The following is a 16,635-nucleotide window of genomic DNA, read 5'->3' on the forward strand; positions in this document are numbered from 1 at the left end:
GCTTTCCTTGAAAACATGCCCATTTTTCTGCTGGCGCCTCCTTGGATCAGTGGTTAGTGTGCCTGGTTACGACTCCACGGGTGTAGTCTACCTGGAGAAACCTGGGAAGGTAAACTGCGGTAATTCCAGACTCCACGCCCTTGTTCCGGGGTAATGGGTTCTTATCCACTACAGACATGCAGACACTGCTGGGTATGTTTGTTTGGTGAGATTTTTATTTATAGTATTGTACTGGAGGATCTGGGAAATCAATCAAAACTTCCAAAAATACTGCCAACTCGTAAGATATGTTAATGAAAATGAAGACCTATGAATTTTTAGTTTTTTAATCAGCAGCATATTACAGTCGGTCAGGAAATATAGCTTAAACTATAAGAATGAGACGAAAAAAAGTTTTACGTTCACGTATTATCAAAGCCCAAACGTTGCACAGGTGTGTTTGTCCGTCAGGGTTGGCTATCCTGGCCGGGCAGATTATTTAATCCACAACATATTGAAGTCTGTCAGGCAAAATAGCTTCAACCACAGGAATAGAGACGGAAAAATATGCTAAATCCTTGACTTGGTGTATTCTATTCATATGTGGTTTACATTCTACAGGCTAATAGATGTGGTCCGTCAGGTTGGCAATCCTTGGAGAGAAGTATTATAAGTTTATAGCAAAGTTTATAGTTTCAAAAGTTAATAAAGAGGAGAGGTAGGTTTAAAGTGTAATAGAGAATTTTACAGGTTAGGAGAGAGTGGAGACAATTTCAAAGTAAAGCGAATTTCACTTTAAAAATTAATGAAGGGGAGATCCGGAGTAGTACGTAAGGTTGGCAATTCTTATGGAAGAAGCTTTTCATAGGTTGATAGAGAGTTTCACAGGTTAATAGAAAGAGAAGGCATCATATTATGATAATAGAGAGGTGAGGAAGTTTCACAGATTAATAGGGAGCTTAAAAAAATAATAAAGGGGAGATCTGAGGGAGGCGAATAAGGTTGGCAATTCTTACGGAGGCAGTTTCTCATATGTTAATAGAGCATTTCACAGGTTAATAGAGAGAGAAGGCAGCTTCAAAAGAATTTTACAGGTCAAAAGAGAGGGGAAGAGGTTTCGCAAGTCAATAGGGAGCTTAAAAAAATATAATAAAGGGGGGACCCAGGAGTAAGGGGAGTCACGTAAGGTTGGCACGCCTGAGCGGGCAGTTTCAAGGGAGGCTGTGGAGGCGAGAGGTTTGTGGCGGCATCGTCATCCCGATTACCTGATCCATTATGGCCGACGCAGGGTTCTTCCGCGTAAGTAATAATATTTAAAAGGTTCAGCAGGTCTTATAGCACTGATCAATCACACTGACGAAAAGCCGAGGGAGGGAGGCAGGGCAGGAGGCGGGAAGAGCGGTGGTGGCGACGGCGGCGGCGGGTGTGGGAGCCATGGCCGCCGCCGCCGAGGCTTGGCCAGTTTATTTTTACTTTTCTTTTACTTTATTTGGGATTATTTATTACTCTGCTTTATTTTCGGGTGGTGGTGATGTGTTTCCGTTAGCTCCGTGTGTCGCTCAGGGTGTGCCGGGGGTGGGCCAGCGTGGCGGGGTGGGTCGGGGCCTGGAGGGGTGTGCAAAACAAGCGTGGAATAATTTACTCCGACATGTGGTCAGGTGCTCCCTCACTATTTTTTTTTACCTTCTCTTATATAGTGCAATGGCGGCGCCGGTGGTTTACTTACCTGGTTGGCCCATCCTATTGTATAACAACGAATTATAGTAGGAAAATTTGGGTGGGCCAAAAAACTGCTGGCACGCCTGCCCATGAGATGATAAATGATAGTGGGAAAGCTATGTGTGATTATATGGGCTGGAAGGATGTGCCATAAGCAGTGTACTTGTGCACAGTCTTGAATATGCTGAAACATCTAATAATTGAGTGTGTAGGCTGGTGCTCTGCCTCTCCTTCACCAAGGACCACCATTGCTTGGGGTCGACTTGTTCAGTGGACAGCTTCCTCTTTACGTTGTTCTCCCACCTTTATAACGTTTTTTATAAACGTCGTAGCCTATTGCACTGGTAGGCTTCTTCCCAGTGGATTCTGATGGTCAGTTCAAGGCTTCTTCCCGGTGGATCCTGATGGTCGGCCCAGCCAGTTCTGGCGCAGGCGAGTGTTTACAGTGGCGCCATCTTGCATTGGCTCATGCTGCCCTCCTGGAGCTCATCTTCAATCCTAGAATCTAGAGTCCGGGTTGATAGGTGGTCTTCTGGACAGCATGTGGGTAGTTTTAAGCCACTCGGCGGCGGCTGAAAAATCCCAGCTTGGTGGCACCAGTCAGGGATTGAACTCGCGTCCTCCTGAACGCAGGGCCATCTTGCTGTCCGTTAAGCCACTGCCTACCCATTGATGAGGTTTCAGGCCCTGCTCCGCCGCTGATGCAGCGCTCTCGAGGGCTGTCAACAATTACAATGTTAGCCTCAATAATAGTCTTCTATGCACTTATTCTCAAACATAGTAGTGAGTGAGTGAGTGCCTTAATTTCTTTCATGAATATTATCACATACATATAACCATTAGTTTAGTTTTCATGTTTGATATTTTTATTATAATATCACAATTAAATATCCAACGATTATTTCCAGCACACTGAACATTCATCACACACAATTTATCTTTGAGTACAGACACTGATTAATAGCTATGATCGGTCATGTTACGAATTCTCTCAGTTTCAGCCTGGAGAACTACACAACACTGGTCATTCGCTGAGTGGTTGATTTCAGGCTTCTTGTACTTCGCACAATTTATACATTTCTTCTCAGCCGTGGTGCACTCCTGTGATTTATGATTGCCAGCACATTTGAAACACTTTGGGGCGTCTCCATTGGTCTTGGCAGTAGTTGGCCTCAAGATGGTCGTATCTCTGACAATGATAGCATATAATTGCATGGTATCTGTCTCTCACTGTGTATATTCACCATTCTAATTTTAACTTGTTGTGAAAATAAGCACCTTATCCTTCACATTCTATGAGGAAGGAAGACTGCATCAGCTGAACTTGAGCTGCTGGCTGCCATATTGAAAATGGTGCATTGTACATAAGAACATAGGGAAACTGCAAGAGGCTGAGTGGCCTACACAGGGCAGCTCCAGAATCCCCCCCACTACTCACGATGGGTGAGGTGTAGTTTCAGGGATTACAGGTTGAGGCTTGATCCTCGTTTACCTTCGGTACGGGCGTACGCTCCAGTACCCTGTCTCCTTACTGCACCCACACCTCACTGCCACCTGTCATCCTCGTCCATGTAGTTACCCAGTCTACTCTTAAAACAAGCTATTGTCCCTGCACTAACTATGTGATTGCTGAGTCTATTCCATTCCCCCACCACCCTATTACTAAACCAGTGCTTGCCTATATCCCTCCTAAATCTATACTGAAACATATCACAAGTATTTAATGAAAATAATTAAACTAAACAAACTACCCAAACCTAACCACCTAACAGGCAGGGGGTTTGCTGCCCATGTTAGGAGGTGATATTTATTGACTTGTGAGGGAAGATTAAGGTTTGGTAAACTTTTTTTTTATTTACTGGTAGTAAAAATAAATAGCTTGAAGGTCTGTCATATTACATGGCTTGGTAAGAAATTCATACTTCTGTGTATTGTTAATTATAAAATGCCTTCAGCTTGTCACTGTGGGAACTGATCAGAGTTTGAAAACAGGAGCATAGACAATGAGACAAGTTCAGTCATTATTAGAGTGTAGTAAAGAATTCAGAATTTTGTGTTAAGTATTATGACTTCACTGCGAAGTGTGAACTTACGCAGATTTATTCACAACTGAATTTACTGTATGGTGAATGAATTTTGGTTCTGAATTGTTTTAATACATATTTTTGAAAATTTCCAAAACAGTTATGTGTTAAGCTAGGGTTACCTGTATTCAGTATTAAACATTATATATATATATATATATATATATATATAGAGAGAGAGAGAGAGAGAGAGAGAGAGAGAGAGAGAGAGAGAGAGAGAGAGAGAGAGAGAACCAGGAAAGTTTTTTTTTTTTTTTTTTTTTTTTTTTCCAACAGCTCAGGTCATGAAGATTCTAAATAAAGTGCTTGTTTTCTTTGGCCTGCAGGGGACGTCTGCTGAGCAGGACAACCGCTTCAGCAACAAGGACAAAAAGCTCATGAAGGAGATGAAGTTTGCTGAGAGCTTGGCTAAAAAAGTAAGAGAGCAGTCTGTTTTCTATGGTTCATAACTTGTGATGTGAATCTAGGAAGGTTGACATGACTATTTGAATGTGATGGTCAGTTGTAAGACAGTTGATAGTCATGTTATCTTGCAGGTTGACATGACAAAGGTGCGCCTTGAAGTGGTGAAGCCTTGGGTCACTGAGAAGATCACTGCCATCCTGGGCATGGAGGATGACGTGGTGATTGAATATGTCTTCAATCAGCTGGAGGCCGAGAAGGTGAGTGTCCATGAGGAGGGGAAGGGTGGCTCGAGTGGTTGTGAGTGTGCCAGTGTGAGTGTTCCTATTTTTTCCTTCTTTCCCCTAAGTAAGAGAAGCTACTTGTTCATTTATCATTACAAAGGGATGAGCATGAAAGCTCTTCATACTCATCCTCATTACTTACCTGGTGTGTGAGTTCGTTTTTTTAGTCGCAGTTGCTATGTAGAATATAACTCAGAATTTCATCTGACATGCCAATTTTTTCTGGTAATAGCAAGTAATGCCAAAAGGGTGTTGGTCCATGGTGGTGGAGGCGCCCCTGCCAGCAACCTGCTCCATACCAGCCCTATGGTAGAGCACCGTCTGCACTTGGCTGGCCTGCTGCATGGGGCTGGTCTGCTGCTCTTGTCTGGGTTCTTTCCCTCAGGGGTGTGAGGCACACATGCCTGAACACCCTGTGAGGAAGGGTTCTCTGGGCCTGGGCCACCAGGTTGTGGCCTAACATTCATCGAGGGACTGCAGCCTGGGCCGGGGCTAGGGCCTGTGCTGTCCCACCTGTCTGGATTGCTCTTGGCCCCATGGCAAGGAGCAGTCTGGACTAGTTGCTGAGGAGTTGGCCTGGGTCTCATTCCTGGGCTAGATACCTGGGGATTTCAGTAGCAAGACATCACATCTTGGACTTCCAGCCTGGGTCTTGCATAGCACGACCTGGGTGTGTCAGCCAGCAGTGAAGACGTCACTTCATCCCAGGCCTGGGCCTGCAGCCTGGGCCACCCACCACTGTGGCCTGGGACCACCCCTTCTGGAAGCAACACCATCCTGGGCCTGGGTCATGGATGCCTGACCTGGGTGACCTGGGGCCACTCTTAGGAAGCCCACTCATCATGGCCACGGAACCTGGGTCACACACAAGTGTGGCCCAGGGCCCAACCTCAGGAGATCCACCACCCACACACCAGGCTGAGATCTGCCTGGGTCACGTTCCGGAGCACCTTGAGATAATGAACGTGAATGCATGTTAAGGAAGCAAACGCGGGCATGGTGTGTGCCAGCCACTGTCCTCACCAGAGCTCAGGAAGGCAGTATTGAGGAGCACCTAGAGGGGCATTGCCAGGCAAGACTATTATGAGCCTTTCAGGAGGAGCTCCACCATGAACACCTGCTCACTACACCCTCAGAGATGGCTCTTGTTGCCATGTGACTCATAAGGTACAAAAGTCTATTAGCCAAGGTTGCACATGTTTCAGGATAGCCTTCAACATAACCCAGTAAGGATTGACAGCAAACTGAGGCTGGCAAGAGACTGAGAGGCCTTGTGTTACTCTGTTAATTTAAGATTATATAGAATTTATCAAGCTATCAGTAAATGCAAGTAAATATTATAAAGCCAGAACTCTGTAAAACTGAATTAGGTTTTGCAGAGTGTATAGGTATTGGAGGATCAGTCGTAAAGGGACGATACTAGTTTGATCTTAATGTTGAAAGATTTTTAGTCAGAAAATTATGTAAGGCAGTAGTGAATGTTTAAGTAATTGTACATCATCTGAGGAGGAATTACTACTGTACATCCTGCAGGAACTTGGGTTGCTAAGTGAAGTTAACACCTTGATAGGAAGCAGGGAAAGTAAAGACCTTTGTAACTAAGAAAATAGCAATTTAAGACAGTGCAATATAGTGTTTAATAATAATATAATAACACTATTTAGTGGCTCCCAACTGATATTGCCATTGACTCAGCCTTCTAGGAGGAGAGTGGAAGCTGGTTCTGCTGCTCATCCTTGTAGTGAGTGGGGGTCTGTGCTGCACTCGCAGGTTTGGCGTGCTAGTGTGCTGTAAGATTACTGCTACTGCTACTACCACTGGATCCTGAGAAAGCCACCTGAGGGCTCTAGTTGTTATCCTTGCACTGACTGTTGCTCTTTATTTATTGTGGAGTACCAGAACTATTTACTGTAATGTATCATTCAGTATGCGTCAGTGCATGGATTCATCAAGTTGGATAGGTGAAGCATAGTGAGTGGTGCTCCATTGTGCTTTAGTCATTAGTCTCCGGCCAGGGTGTTGAGGTAATGTGTCTTTGTTTTCAGAATCCAGACCCTCGGAAGATGCAGATCATGCTTACGGGGTTCCTTAATGGTAAGAACGCAAGGATCTTCATGGGAGAGTTGTGGGACCTGCTTCTCTCTGCTCAGGCCAGTCCATCAGGGATTCCTAAACAGTTCCTTGACCAGAAGAAGGAAGAGCTGAAAAAGAAAATGGTAACTACTGCATGAAGCCCATGTCTTTATAAAGCCTGCTTAAGTTGTCTGCTCCATTTATTTCTTAAGGACGCACAGGCTGATCATCATCATGTTAGCCCATTCAAGCAGCCTGGGTGATTGTCATTTTGGAATTTCTTTGTTCCATTTCTGTGTTTGTGTGTTGAAAATGAACATTTCTTTCTTGTTTTATAAAATTGCCCATTTTTAGCCCCAGCTTTGTAATTTTTCTTTTCCAGGAGGAGGAAGAGAGACTACAAAAGATCCAAGAAGCGAGGCGAGAGCGAGATAAAGAGAAGGAGAAAGAGAAAGAGCGAGACAGAGATCGAGACAAAGAGCGGGACAAAGATAGGAAAGAAAGGTATACATCATTTTAATTTTCAAGCATTAAAAGATCTGTGACTTCCCATAGCCTATCCAGCATATGTATTTTTACATGCTATAAATATCATAATTTCGTCATCACTACATAATATTTTGCATGAGCATGAAAGGTCAGGTTTTCCATTGTGCCGGGTTGACTGCATCTTTCCCTCCCTCACTCCCAGGAGGAGCCGCAGCAGAGACAAGTCTTCCCGCAGCTCTCGTCGTGACCGTTCACGCTCCCCTCGCTCCAAGGACGACAAGAAGGACCCTAAGAAAGAGTCATCTAGGTCAGTCACTAGTGGATGCCCCCCCACCCCCCATATTTTCTTGCAGAATTGGCTGACTATTTTTTTATATTTTAGGGAAGTATTAGAATTTATGTTATTGATTAACCATTAATTCCCATATGCGGCCTCTAGCAGATGGGACAAGAAGGATGATGGAAGCAAGCCTAAGGAAGAGAAGAAGGAGACCAATGGAGATGCATCCTCCAAAGAGAAATCCTCTGTTGGCAAGTCACCAAAGCATGAGGGCTCCCCAAAACCAGACGCAGCCGTGGCAGCAGCAGCAACAACAGGAGCGGCGAAGCAGGAGAAAACAGAGCCTCCAGCGAAAAAGGAGCGCAATGATCGGAGTGAGAGGGGCCACTCAAGGGACAGGAAGAGCAGCAGGAGATCTGACAGGTGAGTCACCCACTCATTATTACTGAACACCTGTTAGATATCAAACTGTACAGTCCTCTTACCATAAATATATCTTGGCTGTTCCATCAGTCATCAAAATTGTCCCCTTCCTCCCCAGGTCACCAAGAGGTCGATCCCCAAGAAAGGATGATGATCGCAGACGCAGGAGCTCTCCTCGGAAGCGGTCCCCAAGCCCAAGGAAACACTCTCCAGCCCACCGCAAGAGATCCCCCAGCCCCCGCAAGCGGTCCCCTATCGAGCGCAAACCCTCCCCCGGCCCTCGCAAGCGCTCCCCACCACCACGCAAGCGCTCCTCCACCCCACACAAAAGGTCAGGAAGCCCCAGGAAGCGTTCACCTTCTCCCAGGCCCAAACCCCGAAGACGTCCCTCGCGATCCCCAAGTTCCAACTCAGAGTCTTCCAGGTGAGTGTGTTGTGTCTCAGCAACTGTTCCTGGTCTGGAGTCCATGTATGTTCTGTGTGAATTAACAGAAGGTTGAGCTGCTTCCCATTCTGTTCTTACTCTGAAAGATTAAAAACTTGCTGTCTTTGTAATACATGTGATTTGTTTGACCGTAAAGCCTATCATGTCTCCTCTTTTACCCCTTAGTGCATCGAGGTCATTAAGCCGGACACCACCAAGGAATAAGGAAGATGACTTCGAAATTCATCGTAAAGAAGATTCTGTCCTCAAGAAGAGACAGTACAGGTCAAACAGAGATCCCTCAAGTTCTGAAGATGAGGTGAGGTTCAGATCCCTGCTTCAAAATAAGTATTGTCATTGTCATCATTATCATATATCCCATTTCCAGCAGCCATAGTAGGTAGTCAAAATTGCATCTAGTAAAACAAGTGAAAAATATAAAAGCTAGAAAGAAGGAAAATCCACAAGTCTGAGAAGGAAAGATCTCACTCTGAATTTCTTCAGTCCCAACGTATCATTTTTCAGGTCTCCTACTGGTGTTCGGTTGGAGTTAAATAATGCAATCTTATAAATTGATGATTGTAGTGAATATTTGAGATGTATATATGTAAAACTTCAAATACGGGTAAAGCAGTTTTGTGTACGTGTTTGCAGGGCCCAGCACGCAATGCTGGCGGGGATCATCGGGGAGGGGGAGGCTCCCCTCGCCGATCCTCACCTCGCTTTGCTCGGCGGTCCATCTCCCCTCGCCGGGGCAGAAGGAGTCCATCTCCTCGTTACCGACGCAGGTTAGTTTCTGTCCCAAGTTGTTTTCCCCCTCCCTTTTCCTTCATATGAAATATTTGGATAATAACATGACGGTTTACAGCCTTCATTTCATGCCCTTTTATTTCTAAGGAATTGTTGAGGTCGGTTCTCTCTCTGAGACATGAGGATTAGGAACATGCCTGCATTCCACTGTTTTGGAGAAAATTGGACATTAGTCTTATTAAGACATATAAATAAAGGCAGTAGTTACAATACTAAAAATGACACACTTCTTTTGTGTGTGTGTTTTTATATATATATATATATATATATATATATATATATATATATATATATATATATATATATATACATATATATATATATATATATATATATATATATATATATATATATACGTATATATATGCTAGGTCCTGAAGAGGTTAACTGCTCTTTCCCTCACCTCACCTTCCATACATCCATGCTTACATAAAACTATCCCTAAATATTATTTAAGCTCAGTCACCTCCTCCATTCTCTCTTCCCCCAGCCTTATCCTACATTTTGTTGTGTTTTCAGTTCTAACTTTATAGGGATTTGCAAAATCACTGATACTATCTTTCCCTCTCAAACACCATAACCTTAATCTTTCCAGCATCCACTTACACTCCTCTTACACACCCTGTCAAATTTATCCACTATCCTATCAACTTTTCAATTGATAAAGTTTGTGCCATCTGCCCTTTTTTTCCACTACTGTAGATGGATGGATTTTCTTTTATTGGTGCAATAATTGTGGTGGTTGTGGCTCCCTAGGTCTCCGAGTCCACGCCGCCACAGCCCCAGCCCCCCAAGATTCCACCGGAGGTCCATCAGTCCCCGTCCCAGGCGGTCAATGAGTCCCAAGGGCAGCCCCAGGATGCGGCGGTCACCTAGCCCTCGGGGCAGGATGTCCCCACCCATGAGGAGGGGCCGCTCCCCCAGCCCCAGAGGACGAAGGTCAACCAGCCTAAGAGGGCGAAGGTCACCAAGTCCTAGGGGCCGGAGGTCATTAAGCCCAAGGGGTCGGCAGTCAATCAACTCCAGAAACCGCAGGTCACCAAGTCCTAGAGGAAGAAGGTCAGCAAGTCCAAGGCGGAGGCCCTTGTCGCCCCCACAGAGGTAAGGCCCGTGTGGTGCTGCAAGGAACAAAAAGGGACACTAGCATGATATGTTATAGTTTTACAGAAACATTTTTTTCATCTGAGCTGCAAGCTACAAGTAATTTTTTAATGCCTTATTTTTCATAATTGTGAAGTAATGATCTCACCATTAGTTGTTTAGATAGTTTTTGTGTACTCCATTGTCTTGGATGGCTGAGGGATGGGCAAGGTATAGACAGTAGTAGGGCTCATTGTACACATCTTTACCAGCATCACTTCTGACATCTAAAACTGAAATTTGGCATATTGGCAAAGATCACTGCACTGCTGATTCATAAACATTGGACCAAAATCTGCTCAAGAAGTTTGGATGTACTGAACATAAGTGAATGGTGACGGTGGCTTGTGATGAGCACACAGGATTACCATGATAGGTGTCACCTGTGCACACCAACTGATAAGGATCACACAGCACAATGGAATGCATAAAAAAGCAGCTCTCACAAAGATTTCTGGAATGTCTATTGAATCAAGAATGTAGGAAGATCACTGCAGTTCTTCCCCTGAGAAAATATGAGAATAGAAAATGACAAAATTCACCACATATATATATAGGGTTGTGGACCACAGACACAGTAAGGGTGTTCAATATTCTCGGCACCACCTAGAAACTTGACAGTCGACACTTCAGCCAAAGACTGACACTTGATTGCTAAATGAAGTATATAAGTAAGGAATGCAAACCAAACAAACAAATATGTGTGGTTATTGAAGAGCAGTAGCATTATGAATATTCTGTTACCAAACATCAACTGATGCCATCTGTTTATTGAATGGTCATCAGTGGACCAGCGCAGATAAGTTGGACTCAGGACATGTTTAGCCAAGCCATAAGGTTGTGTATCCAAACTAAGGTCACTAAGATGCTACCATACCTCTTTTCAACAAAACTGCCGTGACCAAAGCACAGACTTGCCTTTAGCACTATTCGTACCTCAAAGAACACTTATTAGAATGGGTAATCTCCATCTGCTGCAACTCACACTGTAAACACCCAAGGCTTATGGTTACATGACTTTTGGTTCATTTTGCCCATAGTTATGCAGAAGCAGGCACCAAGTAATTGTTTCCTTGCAAAACAATGCCTGCTGATTTTTTTTGCAATAGTGTGCATAATGTTACCATACACTTCAGTGAAGCTCACAAGCGAACGTTTCTGTCAGGTACCGTACCTCTCGTTCACGGTCACCAGTTCGCAAGAAGCACCGCAGTTCCTCTAGGTCCCCGCGAAGAGGAGGAGGCCCTGTGGCGCCCCTCCCAGCCACCACCAAGAAACACAACATCAATAATGCAAGTCGCCTAATGCAGCTTGCCAACTACTCAGCAGACACAATAAAGGAAGTCCAGTACAAGCTGACCAGGAAGTAAGTCAGGCATTTATGCGGAACTGACAGTCTTTCTTCGCTTCATCATTCAGTTTAATGTTTGGATTTTTTCATATCTTTGAGGCCAAACATAGTATTGACCTCATCTCACTTTAACCTTACTTTGTTAATTAGCTACTGTTTTAAGCCTAAGCCTTGAATGGTGTGTGGGTGGATAAGTGATTTATTTTTATTTGTTTTGTATGTGTATATGTGTGTGTGTGTGTGTGTGTGTGTGTGTGCATGGGTATGACAGAGAGAATGAGATAATAACTGTGAATTAGTGCCTGCCTACCTAAGTTAGAGGAAAGTGATATAAAATTGTGCCACTGCTCCTGCTTTAACTAAGAGCGACTCCCTTTGTCTATACCAGTGATGACTCAGACTCGGGCGATGCCAGGCCGGACCGCAGGCCATCCAAACGGAGGTCTCGCTCGATGGCTGACTCCACGTCCCCAAGGCAGAGGAGGCGATTGGACTCAGGCTCAGCTGATGGCTCTGCTGAGGAAGAAGAGGAGGATGATGACGGCTCCTCCAGCAGAGAGTCATCACCTGTTGAGAAGAAGAAGAAGAAAAAGAAGAAGAAGCATAAGAAGAAGGAGAGTAGCTCAGATTCTGATGTGAGTGCTAAGCAGTTACCTCATGCTGATTCCTCTTTTTTTTTCTTTATTGCTATCTATCTATTTCAAGTTCATGACATTTACTGAGTTTTCATACAGGGAATTCCTGAACATCATGCATTATACGTTTTGTTTTGTGAATATTAACCCAGTAGCAGTGACGGGCCAAATTTGTTACTTTACCATGTACCAGCAACGGGCCAAATTTTTGCCATGATATAAACCCCCAAAAATAGATAATGCATAAACTGATCACAAATGCGTTGATATGTATTATGAAATGGTTTGCGTGAGTGATGATTTTTTCTCATTAAGAAACTGATTCCCGCAGCTACCGGCTTAATGTGGAGTATACTTTGTCTTGACTCCTCATAATTGCATTGAAGCATCATTTTTGCCATACACTTCCATAACTAGAACATAGACTTAACTGTGGTCTGCTCTTTATTTATATCAGCTTCATCTGTTTTTCAAATAGTTGCTGTGTACATATTTGTATCTTCCATTTGACCTTGGGAACATTTTTTTCCTTCTAGCTCTCAGAGGCAGAAGAAAAGAAGAAGAAAAAGAAAGACAAGAAGAAGAAGCACAAGAAACACAAAAAACAAAAGAAACACAAGAAGCACAGACATGAGGTGAGCGATTCGTGAACAGTGAAGAGATGGTTTTGATAAGGCCAGTTTTCCTGTCACCTTCATTACCTTTTTTTACTTGTTGCTGGAGTCACATATTATTTTGCCATGAAATTGTTATTTTTGATGAATCTACAGAAATTTATTTTACATAGCCCCACCATTGGAAAAACATCCTCAAACACATATTCTTAACATCTAATATAAATATGCTTCATTTATGTTTTATTTTCCTTGTCCATCATGGCAAGTGAAACGTACTATGAGAGAAAGCTGAGGAGGGCAGGCTTACTTTTCTCAGTGTGTTTTAAGTTCAAATTTCTATGTAGATTCTTCAAGATCATAGTTTGATCTTAACAGAAAAGTATTTTATCCTCATTATGAAGCATATAGAGATATTTTATTATGCATGTTATTTTCTATAAAAGTAAGCCAGTCACTGTTTTTACATGCATGAATGTGCTGCTGCTTATCTCTTTGATTAACTTTTGTATATAGATTTATTTAATTTATCTGTGTAGTAAGATTTCCACAACTTGGCTGATTTGTACAGATCTCATTTTTACATTCAGTGATGAAAGCAATTTTTAAAATGGTCTTCAGTTCTTTTAACCATTATTATCACAAGCCCCAATGCCATATTCATACACTAGGCTAGTGTACAATACTTATTTCTTTGTAGAAAGAGACCAATACACAGCTGTAGAAAACACTCAGCTGTACACTTGAATGGCTTTTGGGGATACCAGTGTCCATTTATATTTTGACACTTTGCTTAGCTGTCTTGAATACTTGTAATGAAGGACTGAACTGGATCCTTGTGATGGTGAGCTCGCAGGCTTACCTTTATAAAGAGGTCTTGTTGTGTGTATGGTACAACACTGTGTACCTTGGAAATAAAGTTAGATTTACATATCTATTTTATTGAAAAATTCCCATCTGTGAAAACAAGACACCTTTTGTGTCAATATTTTGATCTATTGAGAATCTACTTGCAAATATGCAAATTGTAATTATTAATCACATTATAGTGGTCATGTATAATGTTTCATTTCAGCAGTTGGTCTTGCATCTAGTTACATAGAAAGAAGGCATGCTTCTCATCTACTGCATTGCCACCTCAGTCTGACATAACTAGAGCTTTCTTCAGTTCATGTTTTGTTGCTAGAAATTTCACGCCTGCACACTATGCACATTCTTTCCGTTCCCCTAAACAAGCTTATTCCTCACCTCCCTCACCAGGAGTCTGAGAGTGAGTCAGAGGAAAGCGTCGGAGGGGAGGAGCTGGAGCGCAAGCTAAGAGAGAAGGCGCTGCTCTCCATGAAGCGCCAGGAGCGGTCCTCAGCGGCCTCAGATTCAGACTAAAGCCTGGCTCCCTTGCACTGTGCCAAGGGGAGCCACTTCTTTGCTAGGGAGTCACTGTCGCACTTGCCTCACCCTCATAGGTTTGACCAGGTAATATACGTCTTAGGATAATGTTAATGTGATGGTAGTGACATGGAAGGATGATGATGCTCATCAATTTAAAGAGTAAAGCCATAACTAAAACAGTGTATAATTCTTTATCCTCCAAGATGTAAGGCTTGGCTAAGGATAATTTGGGGAGTTCCCAACAAGTTGTAGGTGATACCCTATGTATCTGATACACCAGAAGAAAAAGTGTGTCTTGTCTGCCCCTGTCTTTCAAGGAAAGTGGCAAGAAAATAATCATACTTACTTACTCTGCTTCAAAAATTTGTCTTATTTGTATCTAAATAAGTCTTCCATTTTGTAAAATATAAACAGGAAAGTTCATATATGTATCTTAAGGAAACAATGTTGAGATTCAATGGAAAAGTTGAAATTAGACCCCTTGTATGGAAGCTAAATTCTAAATTCCTCATGACAGGTAACACTGTGATGGGAACCTCATCATTCTTGTGTTGTCTCATTCCTTAGGTGAAGGGGGAAGGTAGTTTATGTTGCTGGAGGTTGTTGGTGGTTCATATGAGTATTGACATACTGAGCTTCCAAACCTTTGGTTTTGGTGCTCAGATTTTGGAGTTCTTGGCGAGGGAAGTTGATTTAGACTTTTCTCCAGGTGATTGTTATGACTTGCAGATAGATGCTAGAAGCTAGTTGGCCATGGAAATTTGTCATAATCACCAGTCCATTTCCTGTACCAAGCAAGGTATAGAAAGGGAGTCACAGACTAGAGAAACAAGAAAATAGTTGCAGTCAGAAGAGATTACTTGGTGAAGCTGGTAGCTGCTGAGTTCACACACACACGCCACATCTCATTTTTTTGCTGACAGGAGTGGTATCTGACCCCCCTTGAACAAGAATGGGTGTGTGGAGTGTGAGGTCATATCAGTACCCATACACTGGTCCTCTCAGCTCAAAAGAATTCTTTATACAGAAGGGTACTCGCTGGCAATCGCAAATCCAACACGTGATTTGACGGTGAGTGATTAACACACACATTGTCAATATCTGTGCAGGTGGACAAAGATTTAAATCTTTCAGTCACTTGTGCTCCCTGTCTTACTGTATGGCTGTGAGACATGGACACTGAATAGTGAATTGGAGAGGTGTTTTGATGTCTTTGGCACCAAGTGCCTTTGCAGGATCATGGGATATCACTGGAATGACCCTGTCGAACCAGCGACTACTCTGTGAAACTGAATTGAGGCCTGTTGCCAGCTTAGTCCATGAACACCAACTCCGACTGTATGGGCACATGGCACACCTTCCGAATGTCAATCCTGCTCACAGGGTTGTTTCTGTACGAGACAACCCTGAGTGGAGGAGACCATGTAACTCATGGCTGGGGCAAGTCAGCCAATCCTGCCGGCAAGGCCTTGGGCAGCTGCATGGGAGCTTGCTCAGGAGGACCGGTGGGAGTATGGACGGTGAGTGAGTGTAGTGACGTACCCCTGGGCGTATGCTCCCCATTAGTTATTTAGTTATCTGATGACAGCAGTTGGAAATGAGATGGCAAACTATCTTCTACCTCACTATAGCACCTGATGCAATCCATGTCCTGTTGTAGAGGCTTACCCTGTTATGTGTTCTACTCGTGGTGTGCTCTTAGTAACCTTTGCCCACGTTTCAAGCTTTAAACTTAACAATTGTATGGTCCTGAACTTTTTGATTTTCATTTTTTCTCTCTCCCTGCTCCTTCCCTAATTCTCTCAGTATCACTAGTACTAATACAGAATTTTTCTTCATTTTATAGTTTTAAATTTATGATTGTTTTATTCAACCTTCACCATTATAATATCAAATGAAGAGGAGTTTCAGGCTGTTAAGTTTATAGTAATTCCACTCAAATTGTGTTACTTTTGACATAGAAGCAGCAGAGTAGAATGACATGGATATTAGTGCCAATTTACCTTAATTTACAAAGCTGTGGACATGTGCAAGGGTAGGTATATGGGAGAGATTTAACAGACAACAGGCAATAGTTTAATTGACCGAGAGAATGTTCGGTAGTGAGCAAGGTGGGTCAGCAAACTGCATGAGCTGTGTAGTGTATTAGTTCGCTTCCAAGGAAACCTGTTGGTGGGACTGGCGCTCTCCATTGGCCGTGGCGTGTAGGTAAAGCCCGTGCAGAATAAACATGACACGTAATTTAAGCTCGATAATTATATGGTTTGTTGGTCAGAGAGATGCCCTAAGACTAGAGGACAGTGCAAGCTATTACATTCCCCCATGGTAATTATGTCCCTTAAGGCGCCCAGTGCGTGGAGGGGGGATTGATTGATAGTTTATTATTGCAAGTAAAACAACGATGGAGAAGGGAGGAGTATGCCATCCCAACCCCCAGGCAGTACAAAGTGATTATACAACTAAATAGCACCAGGAAACTAAAAAGATACAATGAACTCCAGTCCCCCTTTTATTTTATTTACCACGCCATGACGCCTCT

At 43.2% G+C, this 16,635-nt stretch overlaps 1 protein-coding gene across 5 annotated transcripts; it reads left to right on the plus strand.

Moving 5' to 3' along the window:
* The first annotated feature begins 1,140 nt into the window (after window positions 1–1,140).
* LOC127007245 (serine/arginine repetitive matrix protein 1-like) lies at window positions 1,141–15,953 on the plus strand. 5 transcript variants are annotated; one of them, XM_050877967.1, is made up of 15 exons: window positions 1,141–1,278; window positions 4,109–4,198; window positions 4,319–4,444; window positions 6,514–6,684; window positions 6,924–7,045; window positions 7,233–7,337; window positions 7,470–7,733; window positions 7,852–8,157; window positions 8,344–8,476; window positions 8,812–8,945; window positions 9,724–10,068; window positions 11,273–11,473; window positions 11,847–12,093; window positions 12,630–12,728; window positions 13,968–15,953. In XM_050877967.1, the coding sequence occupies exons 1-15, from the start codon at window positions 1,255–1,257 to the stop codon at window positions 14,088–14,090; spliced, it is 2,490 nt and encodes an 829-aa protein (XP_050733924.1). In that variant the 5' UTR covers window positions 1,141–1,254; the 3' UTR covers window positions 14,091–15,953. The 5 variants fall into 5 exon arrangements, with proteins under 5 accessions (XP_050733924.1, XP_050733926.1, XP_050733925.1 ...); XM_050877968.1 differs by having other exon boundaries at window positions 1,142–1,278; window positions 7,473–7,733; XM_050877971.1 differs by lacking the exon at window positions 1,141–1,278 and adding an exon at window positions 4,701–5,635 and having other exon boundaries at window positions 4,176–4,198; window positions 6,164–6,684.
* The last annotated feature ends 682 nt before the right edge of the window (window positions 15,954–16,635 follow it).

Source organism: Eriocheir sinensis, chromosome 35 (assembly GCF_024679095.1).
Source record: "Eriocheir sinensis breed Jianghai 21 chromosome 35, ASM2467909v1, whole genome shotgun sequence".
NCBI lineage: Eukaryota > Metazoa > Arthropoda > Malacostraca > Decapoda > Varunidae > Eriocheir > Eriocheir sinensis.